The sequence below is a fragment of the Vulpes lagopus genome, chromosome 2 (genome assembly GCF_018345385.1).
Source record: "Vulpes lagopus strain Blue_001 chromosome 2, ASM1834538v1, whole genome shotgun sequence".
Taxonomy (NCBI): domain Eukaryota; kingdom Metazoa; phylum Chordata; class Mammalia; order Carnivora; family Canidae; genus Vulpes; species Vulpes lagopus.
In genome coordinates this window covers 130,867,873-130,888,704 of record NC_054825.1, presented here as the reverse complement: position 1 = coordinate 130,888,704, position 20,832 = coordinate 130,867,873, and the positions used below count along the sequence as shown (strand labels likewise).

At 38.1% G+C, this 20,832-nt stretch overlaps 2 protein-coding genes across 11 annotated transcripts in view; one reads left to right on the top strand and one right to left on the bottom strand.

The window, feature by feature from the left end:
* Window positions 1-20,832, bottom strand: part of GOLM1 (golgi membrane protein 1) — a 123,715-nt gene that overhangs the window by 1,555 nt on the left and 101,328 nt on the right. The window lies entirely within an intron of this gene.
* Window positions 1-20,832, top strand: part of NAA35 (N-alpha-acetyltransferase 35, NatC auxiliary subunit) — a 106,406-nt gene that overhangs the window by 39,391 nt on the left and 46,183 nt on the right. For all 4 annotated transcript variants that reach the window (XM_041746563.1, XM_041746561.1, XM_041746560.1 and 1 more), the window contains 5 exons: window positions 1,556-1,622; window positions 1,704-1,747; window positions 2,819-2,869; window positions 3,508-3,591; window positions 4,678-4,792. In XM_041746563.1, the coding sequence (XP_041602497.1) occupies window positions 1,556-1,622; window positions 1,704-1,747; window positions 2,819-2,869; window positions 3,508-3,591; window positions 4,678-4,792 (361 nt within the window). The remainder of the gene's footprint in view (window positions 1-1,555; window positions 1,623-1,703; window positions 1,748-2,818; window positions 2,870-3,507; window positions 3,592-4,677; window positions 4,793-20,832) is intronic.

Genomic DNA, 20,832 nt, shown 5'->3' with positions numbered 1-20,832 from the left:
AGGAGGGCTCGGTTAAGTGTCCAACTTGATTTTGGCTCGGGTCATGATGAGGGTCTTAAGATGGAGCCCTGCATCAGGCTCCACACTGGGTGTGGAGTCTACTTGAGATTCTCTCTCTCTCTCTCTCTCTCTCTCTCTCTCTCTCTCGCTTTTTCTGAGATTCTCTTTCTCCCTCTCCCCTGCACATGTGCGCCTTCTCTCTTTCTCTTTAAAAAAAAAAAAAAAAGTGGGATCCTTGGGTGGCTTAGCGGTTTAGCGCCTGCCTTCAGCCTGGGGCGTGATCCCGGAGTCCTGGGATCGAGTCCCATGTCAGGCTCCCTGCATGGAGCCTGCTTCTCCCTCTGCCTGTGTCTCTGCCTCTCTCTCTCTCTCTCATGAATAGAATAAATAAAATCCTTAAAAAAAAAAAAAAACGAGTGGAATTGTGGGGCAGGTTTTCAGTCAGAGTAACTGGGTGGTTGGAGGTGCCATTTAGCAACATGGTAAACGCTGGGAGAGTTCCTTTTAAATGTGTAAAATGTGAGAGTCCTATTTGGTGGCCTAGTAGAGATAGAGTATAAACTTTACTTAGAGGATAAGCTTATAGCTCTGTAACACAACCTGAGATTTTTAAAGACTCAATCCTGTGAGTCCTGTAATACAACTAACATCAGTTCTTTGAACCCAGGGACATTGTTTTTTTTTCTCCCTTTCTGTTTGTAACACGTATTATAGTACGTATGTACTATAGTACAGACAGTATGACAGTATAGTACAGTAGTATGATCTGGATTATGTGCTCACTGATGTTTTTGTTAAGAACCCACAGAAATGTTGCCATAGTTTTGGCCATTGCTGTAAATATATGCCTTATTCCATTATATTAGGCTTCTGTATACATTTTTATAAGAATTATAACAGAAACATTCCTTTTATAGACTCTTGTGACTTAATCAAATCAGCCAAATGATACTTAGTTTTTAAAGTGAGTCTAGCAAACTACTTAATCTGTTAATGTTTCAGCAGTAAATTTTAAATGACTTTGTAGATGGGAATCCATGTATGAATAATTTTCTCTTTACAGTGGGGCCGAAGTGGAAGTATGCGTTTGCTATCTCTGAGTAATTCTATTTGAGAAGGCTTAACTTTTGTGGCCTAACAGTGTGTAAATAAGTATATGATAATTTTTGAAGCAAAAGTCTTGTTTAAATCTTGCAACCTTATCTAGCAGTAATTACTGTGTATTTACTGTTCACTTGGGAAAGTGAGAATACTTTGTAAGTGGGAATTTTTGTTTTCTGATATTATTAGCATTAACCTTATTTTGCAAGTTAGCATACTACATCCAAGTATATTTAAATTGCCCTAAGGACAGATGATTAAAGGTGGAGATAGCATTAGAATATGGTGTTTTTAAGGATACTCTGGGGAAAGCATGGATATATGATAGCAGTATTTAGACAAGCAGATGACATTTCATTACTGTGTTCATGTTAGCAAATAGTGATTTTGTAAGAGAAATATAATGAAAAGTTTTGCTACTACTCAAGGGCCTAATTATTCCTTTCCTGTACAGGAAGATTTTCAGTCAATGACATATGGATTTAAAATGGCTAACAGTGTGACAGACCTTCGAGTTACAGGTAAAACAATTTATAAGATGATTCACAAGTTTTGTATTTGGATTTATATTTCCTCTTTAAACTCATCATCTCTCTTTTTAGGCATGCTAAAAGATGTGGAGGATGACCTGCAAAGAAGAGTAAAGGTATATTTCTTTTCTCTTTGTTTTGGTATAGGATTTTTGTATTTTTCTAAATGTCAAGTTACCTTAGCTAATTACAAATAGCGAGTGTAAGGAGGACCAACAGCTTCCTTTCTATATGCTGTGTCTTTTTTGCAATTAATTTGAGGACAGCTAGAGGAAGTTGTTTCTGGTGAATTAATGTCCCTTTCAGGTATTGAAATTTTAACCATTTTTTTTGCCAGTGTTTTAGAATTATAGTATGCTCTTTTAAGAATAGCATAATATTCTAGAATTTTAAGTTCCTCAAAGTTAAGGACTGTCTTCTTCAACAGCTATTACAAGGTCTGCAGCACAGTAGACCTCAGTAAATGGTCGTGCCCCAAATCTGCTGAAAACCATGGTTATCAAAGCAATTTTATATTACTACCTTATTGTTACCATAAATAGTTGATGTTTATAATTAAGCAGCGAATTAGGCAATAAAATGCATATAGTGTCCTATTTTTAGGTGAGAAAAATACAGCTTAAAAGAGTTAAGTAAACTGAGTCTCCTGAAGGGCTTGCCACTAGGGAGTGGCAGCGCAGGCCTTGCTCCCGAATCTTCTGCCATATCTTCCTGTACTGCTGCCCTACAGTTGTCTAAGTAGCCAGTCACAGTTATGCTTTACAAGAGGTTTTGCATGTTAGTGTGGAACAGTCAGCATTTACCACGTGATTTTATTTTTATGATGTGATTTTTGTAAAGGTTACTGTTTTTTTCAAACAGGGTTAGTATTGAGAACATCAAGACTTTCAATTAATATGTCCTTTTAAAAAGAAAACAGTATGATGTGTCATGTACTTATTTCATTCTTTTGCTTTTGATGTTTTTAATACCTTACTCTTCTGTGTGATCTTTATAATTTATATCAAAATGAACTTTCTGTATATAGTATTAATAGGAGGAAAATAAATACTAGATACAGCTTTTTTCTCCCAAATATTTTTCTTAAAAATAGATTCTTGTGTGTACTCAATAAATTAGGTTTAGCACTTTACCTTGTATTTTTACATATTTGTGTTTATTTTAATTCACATTTTTTAAAATTTTAGAGTACTCGAAGTCGACAAGGAGAAGAAAGAGATCCAGAAGTTGAACTGGAAGTAATTGAACTTATTTTCTGGTAGATAATATGAGAGAAGTCTACCTCTTAATGTTGTAGTTTTATGAACTGCGTTATAATTTATGGAAGCCCTTTTTAAGGTATTTCTTTAAAAATTGGACATTGCAAGGGATTTTATTTCCCTTGTACTTTTTTTGATAGAATGATAATACAGCTCTTTCAAATTCATGATTTCAAAGCTCTTCAGTATTCCTGTGAGGTAGGAAGAAAATGATTTTTTACAGATGATATGTCAAAACTTGGCAAAACTCAAGAACTTGGACAGTATGAAAAGTACTGAACCTTTGTTGAGATCTGTAATTTTCTGATGCTGCTTAAAGAATCTTTTTATCAGTCCTATTTAAAATGCTAATGAAATTAGTTTTTGAGGTAATAGTCTAACTTTTTAAGGAAAAATCCATCCCATTGATACAGAGCTTTATATTTCTGTTTCAATAGAACAAACTTTTTATTTTCTGCAGCTCATTTTTCAGGCATTTAAAATACTGTTAGTGTAGGTGTTTGTAATATAGTAAGTTATTAGCTTTGAAATTTAGGACTTATGACACTATATTTTAAAATGAAATTCCTTCAACAGACTTTGCATCTTTTAACTTCTAGTCCTTTCTTATTTTTTAGCACCAGCAGTGTTTAGCAGTATTCAGCAGGGTGAAATTCACTCGAGTGTTATTGACAGTGCTTATAGCCTTTACTAAGAAAGAGGTAAGAACATTTACTGTAATCTATTTCAGTGAACTTTTTGTGGGGGCGGGAGAGAAAGCAGGACGTGGTGCTTTTTTTTTTTTTTTTTTTAAATTTATTCATGAGAGACACAGATAGAGGCAGAGACCTAGGCAGAGGGAGAAGCAGGCTCCAGCAGGGAGCCTGATGTGGGACTCAGTCCCCAGACCTGGGATCATGCCCTGAGCCAAAGGCAGATGCTCAATTGCTGAGCCACTGACATGGTGCATTATTCAAGTAGTTCTGAAACTTTTCCATTGAAACACCTCCAATCACACATATACGGTGTTTGGTATATTTCATATATATATTATATATATATATTTCATATATTTTTTAGAGATATTAGATAATTTTCTCAAAAAGTCACAGGGATTTACATTCTACTCTAACATATCCATATCCATTGATATCTAAAATAGTGTTTTATATTACATATTAGTGGTACAATAATAGAAACTGCCATTGCTTGTGTATAGTCCTACTTTGCGAATTGAAAAGGAGAAAGCAAAAATCAGAATTTTAGGTAGACTTCTTTCATTCAGTTCAATAATTAACTGTTGGATTTGTGTAGAACCAAAAAAGCTCTAGATGGTGAATATTTTTTCTTCATGTGTATTTGCATTAACTCAAATCAATTATAGACTAATTTGTGGATAATTAGGAAGTGGTGAGTAGAGATCCAACCTTTTACAATTGATCTAACTTCTAAGTCTCTTTTTTCCTGCTTTTTAAATTTCACCTTAATGAATGGGATAGTAGAAAAGTTGCAATTTTCCAGTTGACTGCAACTTAGTTTTTTTCCTTTCTTTTTTTAAAATATAAGACAAAGAATAAGCCAAAGATGTTTCCTATTATTTTTAAATGGCTCCTACCAGAACAGAAATGGGGGAAAAAAAAAAATTTCTATCCTAACAGGATCTGAGCATCCTGTAATAAGTGAATAGTTTGTGAAAACCGATGTCATTATAACATTTAATTTCATTATTGTTTATAGGATTTTCCTATTTAATGTATATCTTTCAGTGAAAGAATATGTAAGAATGTTTTTGGTGATTTATTTGCTAGACCAGTGCTGTTGCAGAAGCTCAAAAATTGATGGTTCAAGCAGCAGATCTTCTTTCTGCCATTCACAATTCATTGCATCATGGCATCCAGGCTCAGAATGATACTACAAAAGGAGGTAATTGTTTTACCCTTCCTCTTTTTTTTCCTTACCCATCTAGAATGTATAGAGTTTGGTTTGTTCTAAAATTTCTTTTAAGTTCATCTGTTTGAACCTCGGAATGTTTAAGTCCATAGACTTTTTATATAAAGTGTTTATGCTTTCCTTTAAAATTTATTATAGACCAGAAATTGGACTATAAAACTTGACTATCTCCTGTTTATTATGGTTTGGGCTGTGAATATTTAATATCTGATGATCATTCTGTAATGTAAGCAATACATTCTTTTTTTTAAATCACCTCTTCCTTTACTCCATTGAGACATCATCTCTTCAGGTACATAGTATTTCCTGAATAGTTGGCCTATACCCTCTGTGGTCTCCTTGCACTCATACATACCTCTGTATAACATTTTTTTAGTACATCATATTATAATTGTTTACCTGTCTGTCCTTTCATGACAATATTTCAGGTCAAGAACTGTCCTGTTTGTGTTTCTCTACAGAGTTGGCACATTGGTGGTAGATTGTATTTATGAAATATTTCTTAAAATGAAAGAATAATGTACCTTTGTTGTATAAGTTGCAGCGAAGTTAACATTTTAGATAATATGTAGCAATTTTGATTCTTAAAACTCACTATAAAGAGATATTTATATTTTAAATTGTACACTTTTTAAAATTTTTTTTTTTTTAATTTATTTATGATAGTCACACACAGCGAGAGAGAGAGGCAGAGACACAGGCAGAGGGAGAAGCAGGCTCCGTGCACCGGGAGCCCGATGTGGGATTCGATCCCGGGTCTCCAGAATCGCGCCCTGGGTCAAAGGCAGGCGCCAAACTGCTGCGCCACCCAGGGATCCCTAAATTATACACTTTTAATAAGATATACGTTAATTATATCTCAGAGTTGTGATTAAAAGAGGATGGAGCAATATTTTCAGAATTTGACTGGAAGAATGGTTTTTAATCTTGAATCCTAGTTTCAAACTGTCATTTAATTGTGAAGAAAAATAATACTAGGATTTAAAGTCTCAAAATTAATCTCCCAGAAGTTTTTGAAGGTATTACTGGTATATGTGTTCCACTAAAACAAGGGACTAAGGGGATTCCGGGAAAGGTGGCAGAGTAGAAGGATCCTAGGCTTACCTTATTTTAGAGATACACTTTATAACACCCGTATCAGTGTAAATAACCCAGAAAACAACCTGAAGACTGGCAGAACAGACTCTCCACAGCTAAATATAGAGAAGAAGCCACTTGGACGAGGGTAGGAGGGGCAAAGACACGGTCAGAAACTGAACCTGACTCCCAGAGCTATCTCCAGGAGTGAGGAACACTGAAGGTAGCAGAGAGGGAAGAGGAGTAGACCCCACATGGAGGCATGAGGGACCTACACTGGAAAGATGAATTGCCGTAATATTTGGCTTTGAAATCCAGAAGGGCTCAACTTCTTGCGTTTTTAAAATCAGTGGTGCTTAAGGCTTGAAACTTTAAAAGCCATCAGGCTCAGCTCTAAGGTAGAGGGCAATAGGAAACCGAGTCTTTGCCTTTCAAGAGACCGCATGACAATCCCACTGAAATAAAGCATAGAAGCAGCAGTTTGAGAATTTATTTGGGTAAGGGGATGGTTTCTAATCTTGAAATGAAATTTATTTTCTGGGCTTGGAAGTGTGCGGCAGGGATAGGAATCCTTAGGAGATTTCTCTAAGAACAAAAGAACAGACGGGTGCCATTTCCCTTCCCACCTACCCAGCCGAGAAGCACACCAGTGGGAACCAGTGGTGCACTCTCCACCTAACTTGTTAAGAGCACATCCCACCCTCATGCTCTTCAGACCCCTCCAACACACCCTTGCAGTTTTTCCAAAGCTACTACATCACCACATCAGACTGGCACAAACGTTGCTAACACTGCATGCTGTTCCTTGCATTCACTTGCATACCCACCCCCATCTAATACATCCTCAATTGAAGTTCATTTAAAGTGGCAACACAAGCATGGCAGTGTACAAGCATCCCCAACGGGGTTTAGCACCCCTCAGAGTGACTCTTGCCTTGGGGAGAAGGCAAGAAATCACACACATTGATCCAACTGTAGCCCCACAGTGGGTTGGGGATATACATAGGGTCTGAAAGCAGGCCCCAACCCACCAACAAGATGCTAAGGGGATGACACAGGTAAAGTGGTCTGAGTACTATGTGACCTCAGTTCTGGCAAATGCCTAGTCTGACCCAAATCAAGCCCAAGGCAGCAGACTGGCCCATAAATAACACAGGGACCAAACCCTGCCCACAGCAGACAAAGAGAACCATTGTAGATGATTGAAGGTAAACATGTCGCAGTCACAACAGTAGGGCGCACACAACACACATAGGAGACACCCTGAAGCACCAGGTTCTGGTGAACAAAGGACATTGTACTGCAGGGCACCACAGGACCTCTTCATAAGGCCACTACTTCTTTTTTTTTTTTTTTTTTTTTTAGGATTTATTTATTTTGGTGAGAGGGAATAGGGAGAGAGTCGTAAGCAGACTCTGCACTGAGATGGAGCCTGACATAGGCCTTCACAGATTGAGCACTGTCGGGCTCCATCTCATGTCCCCAAGATCACGACCTAGACAAAACCCAAGAATTGGACACCCAACTGACTGCCACACAGGTATTCCTCATAAGGCCACTACTTTCCAGAGTAGGAGACAGCTGACTTTTCTAACACATAGAAACAGACTCAGAGGTTTGACAAAATGAAGAGATGGATGAATATGTCCTAAATGAAAGAAATGGATGGAATCACAGCAAGAGACCTAAGTGAAACAGATATGTAATATGCCTGATAGGAAATTCAAAGTGATGATCATAAAGATAGTCACTGGACTTGAGAAAAGAGTGATAAATCTCAGCAAGATCCTCAACAAAGAGACGTAATACAGAAAAGAAGCCATCAGAGATAAAGAGCTCAGTAACTGAAATTAAAAATACGCTAGAGGGAATGAATAGTAGACTAGAGGAAGCAGGAGAACAGATTAATGACCTGGAGATCAGAATAATGGAAGGCATCAAGCCAAACAGAGAAAGAAAAAAGAGTAATGAAAAATGAGAATAGATTAAGGGAATTTAGCAATATTGTCAGGTATAACAATATTCACATTATAGGGATCCTAGAAGAAGAGAGCAAAAAGGGGAAAGAAAATTATTTGAAGAAATAGTGTGGAAAACTTCCTGAATCTAGGGAAGGAAGCAAATCCATACCCACGAAACAAAAAATTCCCCAACAAAATCAACCCAAGGAAATATTCACCAAAGACATATCCTAATTAAAATGACAAAAAGTAGGGATAAAGAGAATTTATGAAGCAGCAAGACAAAAGACAGTTATATACAATGGAAATCCGATAAGGCTGTCAGCTGATTTTTCAGCAGAAACATTGCAGGCCAGAGGGAGTGGCATGATATATTCAAAGTGCTAACAGAAAACAAAAACCTGCAACTGAGTCTGTCCCACAAGGCTACCATTCAGAATTGAAGGAGAGATGAAGAGTTTTGTAGACAAAAGTTAAATGAATTCCTCACCACTAAGCCAGCTCTATAAGAAATATTTAAAAAAAAATTTTTTATTGGAGTTCGATTTGCCAACATAAAGCATAACACCCAGTGCTCATCCCAACAAGTGCCCCCCTCAGCGCCCATCACCCAGCCACCCCTATCCCCCCCCTCCCACCTCCCCTTCCACTATCCCTTGTTCATTTCCCAGAGTTAGGTGTCTCTCATGTTCTGTCACCCTCACTGATATTTTCACTTATTTTCTCTCCTTTCCCTTTATTCCTTTTCACTAATTTTTATATTCCCCAAATGAATGAGACCATATAATCTTTGTCCTTTTCCGATTGACTTATTTCACTCAGCATGATACCCTCCAGGTCCCTCCACATCGAAGCAAATGGTGGGTATTTGTCATTTCTAATGGCTGAGTCATATTCCATTGTATACATATACCACATCTTTTTTATCCATTCATCATTTGATGGACCGAGGCTCCTTCCATCGTTTGGCTCTTGTGGACATTGCTGCTATAAACATTAGGGTGCAGGTGTTCCAGCATTTCACTGCATCTGTATCTTTGGTGTAAATCCCCAGCAGTGCATTTGCTGGGTCGTAGGGCAGCTCTGTTTTTAACTCTTTGAGGAACCTCCACACAGTTTTCCAGAGTGGCTGCACCAGTTCACATTCCCACCAACAGTGCAGGAGGGTTCCCCTTTCTCCACATCCTCTCCAACATTTGTGGTTTCCTGTATTGTTAATTTTCACCATTCTCACTGGTGTGAGGTGGGATCCCATTGTGATTTTGATTTGTATTTCCCTGATAGCCAGTGATGCGGAGCATTTTCTCATGTGCTTGTTGGCCATGTCTATGTCTTCCTCTGTGAGATTTCTGTTCCTGTCTTTTGCCCATTTCATGATTGGATTGTTTGTTTCTTTGCTGTTGAGTTTTATAGATCTTGGCTACTAGCCCTTTATCTGATAACGTCATTTGCAAATATCTTCTCCCATTCTGTAGGTTGTCTTTTAGTTTTGTTGATTTGTTTCTTTTGCTGTGCAGTAGCTTTTATCTTGATGAAGTCTCAATAATTCATTTTTGCTTTTGTTTCTCTTGCCTTCATGGATGTATCTTGCAAGAAGTTGCTGTGGCCAAGTTAAAAAAGGGTGTGGCCTGTGTGCCTCTCTAGGATTTTGATGGAATCTTGTCTCACATTTAGATCTTTCATCCATTTTGAATTTATCTTTGTGTATGGTATAAGAGAATGGTCTAGTTTCATTCTTCTGCACATGGATGTCCAGTTTTTCCAGTATTGTTTATTGAAGAGACTGTCCTTTTTCCAGTGGATAGTCTTTCCTACTTTGTCAAATATTAGTTAATATTAGTTGACCATAGAATTGAGGGTCCACTTCTGGATTCTCTATTCTGTTCCATTGATCTATGTGTCTGTTTTTGTTCCAGTACCACACTGTCTTGATGACCACAGCTTTGTAGTACAACCTGAAATCTGGCATTGTGATGCCCCCAGATATGGTTTTCTTTTTTAATACTACCCTGGCTATTCAAGGTCTTTTCTGATACCACACAAATCTTAAGATGATTTGTTCCAACTCTCCGAAGAAATCCATAGTATTTTGATAGGGATTGCATTAAATGTGTACATTGCCCTGGGTAACATTGACGTTTTCACAATATTAATTCTTCCAATCCATGAGCATGAAATATTTTTCCATCTTTTGTGTCTTTCTCAATTTCTTTCAGAACACTTTTTTAGTTATTGGGGTATAGATCTTTTACCTCTTTGGTTAGGTGTATTCCTAGGTATCTTATGCTTTTGGGTGCAATTGTAAATGGGATTGACTCCTTAATTTCTTTCTTCAGTCTCATTGTTAGTGTCTAGAAATGCCACTTGTTTCTGGGCATTGATTTTGTATCCTGCCACACTCTTAAATTGCTGTATGAGTTCTAGCAATCTTGGGGTGCAGGCTTTTGGGTTTTATATGTACAGTGTCATATTATCTGCAAAGAGGGAGAGTTTGACGACTTTGCCAATTTGAATGCCTTTTATTTCTTTTTGTTGCCTGATTGCTGAGGCTAGGACTTCTAGTACTATGTTGAATAGCAGTGGTGAGAGTGGGCATCCCTCTCGTGTTCCTGATCTTAGAGGAAAGGCTCCCAGTGCTTCCCCATTGAGAATGATATTTGCTGTGGGCTTTTTGTAGATGGTTTTTAAGATGTTGAGGAATGTTCCCTTTATCCCTACACTCTGAAGAGTTTTGATCAGGAATAGATGCTGTATTTTGTCAAATGCTTTCTCTGCATCTATTGAGAGTATCAATAGGTCCTTTTTTTTTCTCTTGCTGATATGATCAGTCACATTGATTGCTTTATGAGTGTCGAATCAGCCTTGCATCCCGGGGATAAATCCCACTTGGTCATGGTGAATAATCTTCTTAATGTACTGTTGGATCCAATTGGCTAATATCTTGTTGAGAATTTTTGCATCCATGTTCATCAGGGATATTGGTCTATAATTCTCCTTTTTGGTGGGGTCTTTGGTTTTGGAATTAAGGTGATGCTGGCCTCATAGAACGAGTTTGGAAGTACTCCATCTCTATCTTTCTGAACAGATTTAGTAGAATAGGTATGGTTTCTTCGTTAAATGTTTGATATAATTACCCTGGGAAGCCATCTGGCCCTGGACTTTTGTGTCTTAGGAGGTTTTTGATGACTGCTTCAATTTCCTCCCTGGTTATTGGCCTATTCAGGTTTTCTATTTCTTCTTGTTCCAGTTTTGGTAGCTTGTGGTTTTCCAGAAATACGTCCATTTCTTCTAGATTGCCTAATTTATTGGTGTATAGCTGCTCATAATACGTTTTTAAAATCGTTTGTATTTCTTTGGTACTGGTAGTGATCTCTCCTTTCTCATTCATGATTGTATTAATTTGAGTCTTTTCTCTCTTCTTTTTAATAAGGCTGGCTAATGGTTTATCTGTCTTATTCTTTCAAAGAACCAACTCCTGGTTTTATTGATCTGTTCTACAGTTCTTTTGGTCTCTATTTCATTGAGTTCTGCTAGAATCTTTATTAATTCTCTTCTTCTGCTGAGTGTAGGATCTATTTGCTGTTTTTTCTCCAGTTCCTTTAGGTGCAAGGTTAGCTTTTGTATTTGAGTTCCTTCCGGTTTTTGGATGGATGCTTGTATTGTGATGTATTTCTCCCTCAGGACTGCTTTTGCTGCATCCCAAAGATTTTGAACTGTTGTATCTTCATTCTCATTAGTTTCCATGAATCTTTTAATTCTTCTCTAATTTCCTGGTTGACTCTTTCATCTTTTAGAAGGAAGGTCCTTAACCTCCACGTGTTTGTAATCCTTCCAAACTTCTTCTTGTGATTGAGTTCTAGTTTCAGAGCATTATGATCTGAAAATATGCAGGGTACGATCCCAATCTTTTGGTATCAGTGAAGACCTGATTTGTGACCCAGTATGTGGTCCATTCTGGAGAAAGTTCCATGTGCACTTGAGAAGAATGTGTATTCAGTTGCGTTTGGACATAAAGTTCTGTAAATATCTGAAATCCATCTGGTCCAGTGTATCATTTCAAGCTCTTGTTTCTTTGAAGATGTTGTGCTTAGAATACCTGTTGATTGTATTCACTATGTTCAAGTCACCGAGTATAAGTGTATTATTATCTCTGTATTGTCTTAACTCTGGTTATTAATTGATACACTTGGCAGCTCCCACATTAGGGGCATAAATATTCATGATCCTTAGGTCCTCTTGTTGGATAGATCCTTTAAGTGTGATATAGTGTCCTTCTTCATCTCTTACTACAGTCTTTGGGATAAACTTTAATTTATCTGATATAAGGATGGCTACCCCTGCTTTCTTTTGAGGACCATTTGAATGGTAAATGGTCCTCCAACCTTTTGTTTTCAGGCTGTAAGAGTCCTTACTTCTAAAATGAGTCTCTTGTAGACAGAAAATAGATGGGTCTTACTTTTTTATCCAGTCTGAAACCCTGCACCTTTTGATGGGGTCATTAAACCCATTCACATTCAGAGTTACTATTGAAAGTTATGAATTTAGTGTCATCATGATACCTCTTCAGTCCCTGTTTTTGTGGATTGTTTCCTTTGACTTCCTCTTTCTTTTACAGAGTCCCCCTTAATATTTCTTGCAGAGCTGGTTTGGTGGTCACATATTCTTTCAGATTCTGCCTATCTTGGAAGCTCTTTATCTCTCCTTCTGTTCTGAATGAAAGCCTTGCTGGATAGAGTATTCTTGGCTGCCTGTTCTTCTCATTTAGGACCCTGAATATATCCTGCCAGCCCCTTCTGACCTGCCAGGTTTCTGGAGAGGTCTGCTGTTAACCTAATACATCTCCCATAAAGTTTAGGGATCTTTTATCTCTTGCTGCTTTAAGGATCTTCTCTTTATCTTTGGAATTTGCAAGTTTCATTATTAAATGTCGAGGTGTGGAACGGTTTTTATTGATTTTGGGGGGATGGTGTCTCTCTATCTCCTGGATCTGAATGCCTGTTTCCCTCCCCAAGTTAGGGAGGTTCTCAGCTATGATTTCTTCAAATACATTTTCTGGTCCTCTGTCTCTTTCGACGTCCTTGGAACCCCAATTAAATGTCGATTTTTCCTCTGAGGTTGTCATTTATATTACCCTTAACCTATCTTCGTGATCTTTTAATTGTTTTTATCTTTTTTCCTCAGCTTCCTTCCTTGCCATCAACTTGTCTTCTATGTCATTCACTCATTATTCTACCTCGTTAACCATCATTAGGACCTCCAGTTTGGATTGCATCTCATTTAATTGATTTTTAATTTCGGCCTGATTAGATCTAAATTCTGTAGTCATGAAGTCTCTTGAATCCTTTATGCTTTTCTTAGAGCCACCAGTAGCTTTATAATTGTGCTTCTGAATTGGCTTTCTGACATTGAATTGTAATCCAAATTTTGTAACTCTGTGGGAGAGAGTACTGTCTCAGGTTCTTTGTTTTGTGGTAAGTTTTTCCTTCTAGTCATTTTGGTCAGTGCAGAGTGGCCAAAAACAAGTTGTACTGGAGTAAAGGAGAAAAAGAGAGAAAAAAGGGGGCGGGGGGGCACGGGGAAACAAACAGTAAACAAAAAACAATGGGGAGTATCCTCTGATTCTATATACTGTAAATCCCTCGACTTCCCCTCGAAGTTTCCAGTGCTGCTTGGTCAATAATTTGCTTTTCCCTTGTCCTTCCATCTGGTCTTCTGAGGGAGGGGCCTGCTGTGCTGATTCTCAGGTGTGTGCACCTGGGGGAGCTGTCCAGCCCCTTGCCAGGTGCATGGCTCAGTGGGATCTATTTATCCTGTGAGGCCCCTGCTCAGTCCCAGGTACAAGGTGACACCAGAGGAACAACAACAGTGGCAGCAGCCAGCTCTCCAGCTCTGGAGTCTGCTTCCGCAGTAACGACCGCTGCTCTAGTCCACAGGGTCCTGGATGCCCCGGGGGCGGGGGGCGCCAATCTGCACCAACCGGCGGCAGGACTGTCCTTGCTGCCCGGTGGCCTCCTGGCCTCCGCCTGCCCCGGGGGGGAACGCCAGATCTTGGGATGTGTCCCCCAGTGCCCTGGGCTCCGGGGCCTGCACTGCTGAAATTGCGCTCCCGGGGCCGCGCAGCCCCCTCCCCATGGAGCCGCTGCCTGAGCTGGGGCGCGTTCCCGCCCTTTAGGGAGCTCGGCCTGCAGTGTGTGGCACTCTCTCCCCCGGGGCGCAGTTCCCCTCTTAGTGCCCCTGGGAGCCTGAGGATATCCCTGCCCCTCCTGGGATCCTGCCCGAGTTCCGTCCGGGAATATTGTTAAAGTTTCTGCTTCTCCGGGACTGGGCTTTTCTGTCCTGGGGGCACTCGCCTCCCGGCCTTAGCCTGGCACGGGCTAAGCATCCCCCTTGGATGCTTTTTTATTTCGTTTTTTCTGTCTTCCTACCTTGATAGAAGCACGAACTCTTCTCACTGTAGCATTCCTACTGTACTCTTTTTAAATCTCAGGCTGAATTCGTAGGTTTTCAGGATGATTTGAAAGTTATCTAAGTAAGTTGGTGGGGACAGGTGACTTGGGGACCCTACTCTTCGCCAGCTTGCCCCGCCTCTCGATTGCTCTATAATAAATCTTAAGAGGGAGTCTCTGGGTAGAAAGGCAAAGACCCATAAGCAGGAGTAAGAGAAGTAGGAAGCACAAGAGTTGTAAAATAAGTATACCTTTGAAATGATCAAGGGATTCACCAAAAAAGGATGTAAAGTAGGACACTACATCCTAAAATGTGGGAGTAGGAGTGAAAATTTAGTGCTTTTAGAATGGCTTCAAACTTTAGCCATCAAATTAATATAGATTGCTGTGTACATAGGTTGCTATATGTAAACCTAAGGTTAACCACAAACCAAAAACCAGTGATAGATACACAAAAAATAAAGAGAAAAGTATCCAAATATATCAAACTATTCTAAGAAATAATAGAGAAAAGAAAACTTCACTAAGGAAAACAAACTATGAAAGAAGGGAGCAAGAGAATAGAGAACTGCAAAATCAACCATAAAGCAAGTAACAATAAGTACATATCTATCAATAGTTACTTGGAATGTAAATGGACTACACAGACCAATCAAAAGACATAGGATGATAGAATGGATAAAAACCAAGATCCATGTGTATCCTGCCTACAAGAGACTCATTTCAGACCTGAAGACACATGCAGATTGAAAGTGAAGGGATGGAAAAACACTTATGAAGCAAATAGAAAAGAAAGCCCGTGTATAGCAATACTTAAATAGAACCAAATAGACTTTAAAAAAAGAGACTACAACAAGAGACAAAGAAGGATACTACATAATCATAAAGGGAACAATTGAACAAGAATAAAATAATTTTATTTATTTATGCACCCAAAATGGGAGCACCCAAAAACATAAAGCAGCTATTAACAAACCTGAAGTAATCAATAGAAAAGCAATAATAGTACGGGACTTTTAACGCTTCACTTACATCAATGGATAGATAATGCAAATAGGAAATGAATAAGGAAACAGTGGCTTTGAATTGACACTTTGGGCCACATGGATCTAACAGATATATTTGGAACATTCCACTGTAAATGAGCAGAATGCACATTCTTTTCCTATTTATTTATTTATTTATTTATTTGCTTTTATGATTTATTTGAAAGCGAGCAAGAGAGTGATTAAGCAGGGAGGAGGAGCAGAGGGAGAGGGATGAGCTGGCTCCTGGGCTGAGCAGGGAGCCTGACATGGAGCTTACTCCCTGGACCTTGAGATCGTGACCTGAGCCAAAGGGTGACATTTAACCAACTGTGCCACCTAGGTGCCTCATGAGCCAGACTCCTCAAAAAAGGAGAAAGGACTCAAACAAAATCAAATGAAAGGGAGAAATAGCACCACAGAAATAAAAAGGATTATAAGCAAGTATTATGTAAAATTACATGCCATGAGATTGGAAAAATCTAGAAGAAATGAATACATTCCTAGAAACATACAAACTATCAAAACTATCAAAAATATCTGAACAGACTAATTACCAGCAACACAACTGAATCAGTAATCAAAAAGTTCCCAACAAAGAAAAATCTACGACCAGATGCCATCATTGTTGGATTCTACCAAATATTTAAAGAAGCGTTAATACCTATTCTTCTCAAACTGTTCTAAAAAAACAGAAGAGGAAGGAAAACTTCTGAATTCATTCTATGAGGTAAATATTATCCTGATACCAAAACCAGATAAACACACTACAGAAGAAAAAAAAAAAAAGAATTACAGGCCAATATCTCTGATGAACATAGATGCAGAAATCTTCAACAAAGTTCTAGCAAACTGCCCTCAACAATATGTTAAAAAACAAAAATACTTTCACCATGATCAAATGGAGTTTATTCCTATAATGAAAGGTTAGTTCAGGTTCCCAAATCAGTTAATATGGTATATCATATAAACAAGAGAATAGATAAAAACTATAGCATCATTTCAAAAGATGCAGAAAAAACATTTGACAAAGTACTCATCCATTCATGATAAAAACTCAAAACAGGTTTAGGGAGAACTTATCTGAATATAATGATACATCAATCAGTGGAACAGAAAAGGGAGCCCAGAAATAAACTCACAATTACGTAGTGAATTAATCTTTGACAAAGTAGGCAAGTATATGCAATGGGAAAAAGTCTCTTCAACAAATGGTATTGGGAAAAGTAGATAGCTACATGTAAAAGAATGATACTGGACCACTTTCTTACATCATATGCAAAAATAAGCTCAACATGGATTAATGATTTTACTGGGAGACCTGAAACTATAAAAAGTCTTAGAAGAGAGTACAGGCAGTATTTTCTTGACATCAGCTGTACCAACATTTTTTTGGATAGGTCTCCTGAGGCAAGGGAAACAAAAGCAAAAATAAACTATTGGCACTACATAAAATTAAAAAATTCTGCACAGCAAGGGAAATAATTAACAAAAAACAACTTTCTGAATGGGAGAAGATATTTGCAAATGACATTATCTGATAAGGAGTTAGTATCCCAAATATATAAAGAACATATACAGCTCAACACTTAAAAAAATAATCCAATTAAAATTGGGCAGAAGACATGGACATTTCTCCAAAGAAGACATCCAGATGGCCGACACTTGGAAAGATGCTCAGCGTCACTCATCATTAGGGAAATACAAATCAAAACCACAATGATATGCCACCTCACACCTGTCAGAATGGCTAAAATCAAAAACACATGAAACAACAACAAATGTTGGTGAGGATGTAGAGTAAAAGGAACTCGTACATAATGAGCAAGAGTACAAACTGGTGCAGCCACTGTGGAAAGCAGTATGGCTCTTCCTCAAAAAATTAAAAAATACAGTTACCATATAATATAGTAATTACACTACTAGATATTTACCTAAAGAAAAGAAAAACACTAATTCTTTTTTTTAAAGATTTTATTTATTTATTCATGAGAGACACACAGGCAGGGACATAGGCAGAAGAAGAAGCAGGCTTCATGCAGGGAGCCTGATGTGGGACTTGATCCCAGGATTCCAGGATCATGCCCTGGAAGAATCATGCCGAAGGCAGATTCTTAACCGCTGACCCACCCAGGCATCCCGAAAACACTAATTCAAAAAGATATATGCACACCTGTGTTTATTGTGGTATTATTTACAATAGCCAAACTATGGAAGCAGCCTGTGTCCATTGAGAGATGAAATGGATAGAGGTTTTTTATACACAACTATGTATTCACACACTGGAATATTACATTGCCATAAAAAAGGAATAGGCCCTTCCCATTTGCAGGAACATGGATCTAGAGGGTATATAAGCTAAGTGAAGTCAGTCAGTCAAGGTAGACATATACCATATGATTTAACTCAAATAAGGAATTTTTTAAAAGATTTTATTTATTTGTGAGAGAGCAACCAGCAGGAGGAACAAAGGGGGACTCTGCTGAGCACAGACCCCAACATGGGGCTCAGTCTCATCACCCTAAGATCATCGTGACTAGAGTTGAAATCAAGAGTTGGACATTTAACCAACTAAGCCACCCAGGCACCCCTCAGAGGTGGAATTTAAGAAACAAATGAACAAAGGAAAAAAAGAGACAAATAAAAATCAGGCTTATAAATATAGAAAAAAACCTATGGTTACTAGGGAGGAGGTGGGGCAGGAGGAATGGGTGAAACAGGTGAAAGGGATAAAGAATACACTTATTGTGATTAGCACTGATTAGTGCATCACATTTTTGAATCACTATATTGTGCATCTGAAATTAATACAACACTATGTTAATTTTACTGGAATTAAAAATAGTAAATCAAGAAAAAGAAAAGCAACAGATTTGGGGAATGAGCATCCAGCAGGAGAGCATAATGAATATCCCCAGGGTGATTATCCAGTGAGATCACCAGATAGTAACTCAGCACTACATCAAGTACAAATCCAGCTTGGAAAAAGTCACAGGGCTCTAGGCGAGATGTCTCAAACTAGATACAAAACTTGTCACCAGTAAAATGAATGCAATAGCTATTGTGTTTGATATAGTAAAAAGTTTAGAGAATGGGCAAAGGATTTGGGGTTGAAGACCGTGATTAACTTCAGAATAAATCTGAGTTATTTCCAGGTTTGCAAAGTTTTCCACAGCCCAGATAAGAATATCATTTACATAATGGTGTACATGCCTGAATATTAATCATAATAAAATTATGATTTAACTGCAATAGAGACGGGACAGAAGTGTATATGTACATATAATTTATACATGCTTATCGTATACATATACAGAGAGGCCTGTTGTGGATGTACTTGTGACAGAAACTTGAGTTTACTTTTTTTTTAATTGAGATACAGCTGTCGTGTAACAGTTCCAGTGGTATATCATAATGATTTCATATTCATATTATTCTTCATTAAAACACTTTTCTTCTTAAAAATCCATATACACACAGTCCACATGTGTCATGTGTGGGTATAATCCAGAAGACTTCTGGTTTTTAGGTGGGAAACCAGTTTTGCTGCTTCTCTCTACAACCAAATGAAAACTATAAAGAACACGAAAAACAGAATCCTCCCAACTTGCTAAAAAATAGAAACCCTTATAATCCAAAAGAAAATAGAATGACTAAAAAATAATAATAAAATAAAAATAAAAAGTGCTGGCAAACACAGTAGGAGCCTCCCAGATGAAGGAGAACATTAAGAATGGATTCCAAGATTTTTTGGGTGTAAACATTAGCAGACCAGTAAAGCACATGTTTTCCAACGTAGTAAGTGTAATCTGAAGGACAAAATCAGGGATTCTTTTGGAATAATAGGTAAGAGTGGGGTATGGAAATCAGCTGTGGGAACCTGTCTGATTAGGGCTGCAACAGAGACCATGCAAATGTGCTAAAGATGTGACTCCTGCAAGATAGAGAGGATGCTAATTAACAGTCTATCAACTGGTAATCTTTGTTCAGTAAAGGAGATAGAAAAGTAGGTAACTTCTTTTGCTTGCTCACACAGACACATCATATGGGGCTTAACTGCAAGTCAGTGAGCCTTCCTGTTAGTCTAGAATACTATTCTTTTTTTTTTTTTTTTTTTTTAGAATACTATTCTAACACCTCAGGCAAATTGACTCAGGAAGCATTCACTCATAATATTTAAAAAGCAACTGCACAGGGGATCCCTGGGTGGCGCAGCGGCTTAGCACCTGCCTTTGGCTCAGGGCGCGATCCTGGAGACCCGGGATCGAATCCCACGTCGGGCTCCCGGTGCATGGAGCCTGCTTCTCCCTCTGCCTGTGTCTCTGCCTCTCTCTCTCTCTCTGTGACTATCATAAATAAATAAAAATTTAAAAAAAAAAAAAAAAAAAAAAAAAAAGCAACTGCACAGTATTTATACACAGATATTCTAGAAAATTAATGAGCAAACAAGAAAAACAAAAGGCAGATGAAAAACACCAGAGACATTTTTTCTGCACAATTTCAAAGAATATATTTTTTAAAAATTAAGGAACTTCTATAAAACGACCACAAGTGGAAATATTAAGAGTAAAGTAAGAAATAATAACAAAGTACCTGTGAGCAGGAAGGGTTTAGGTAAGGAAAAGAAAAAAAATCCTGAAACTGAACAGCTCCGGCGTCTGGGTGGCTCAGTTGGTAAAAGTGTCTGCCTTTAGCTCTGTTCTTGATCCCGGGGTCCTGGAATGGAGCCCCACATCAGGCTCCCTGCTCAGTGAGGAGCCTCTGCCTTCTCCCTCTGCTGTTTCCCTTGCTTATGCACTCGCTCCCTGTCTCTCTCTGTCAAATAAATAAAATCTTTGGGAAAAAAAAAAAAGTGAAACACCTCACTGAAAATAGTAAAAAGTATGCTACACATTGCTGAAAAGTTGTAAAGGACATGGAGATCAGGACTGAGGAAAAACCTAGCAAAATGAAAGTGAATAAAGATATCTGAAGTATTAGAAAATAATAGCCAAAGAGGATTCAATATACTCATAATTGGTATTACTTAAGAGGATAACCAAATAACAGAACAGGAAAGAAAATGTTTAACACTTCTAAAAAGAAGCAAACAGTTAAATCTACAGGTTTAATTTGAAGGCTATAATGTGTCTGATGCAAAATTGATAAAGAAGTATTAATTGTTAGGTATGTCCTAGTAAGTTTTACTTTAGATATAAAGCCACAATTATGTGTACATCCTGACTTCAGAGTCCTTCACGTCAGCATTGAACACATAAAGTAGAATGGTACCTAAAAGTTCTTGAGTAAAGGATTTTATATCTCTTAAGTGATCTAAGAATTTTGTATCTCTTAAGTGACCAGTATTTTTACACTTGTAAGAACTCTGGAAATAATCTTCCTGTGACTTTCCTGGCAAAAAAAAGATTGGAATAAAGAATGAAATTCAGCTTACTGGGCACCTGGGTGGCTCAGCAGTTGAACATCTGCCTTCAGCTCAGGGCGTGATCCCATGGTCCCAGGAT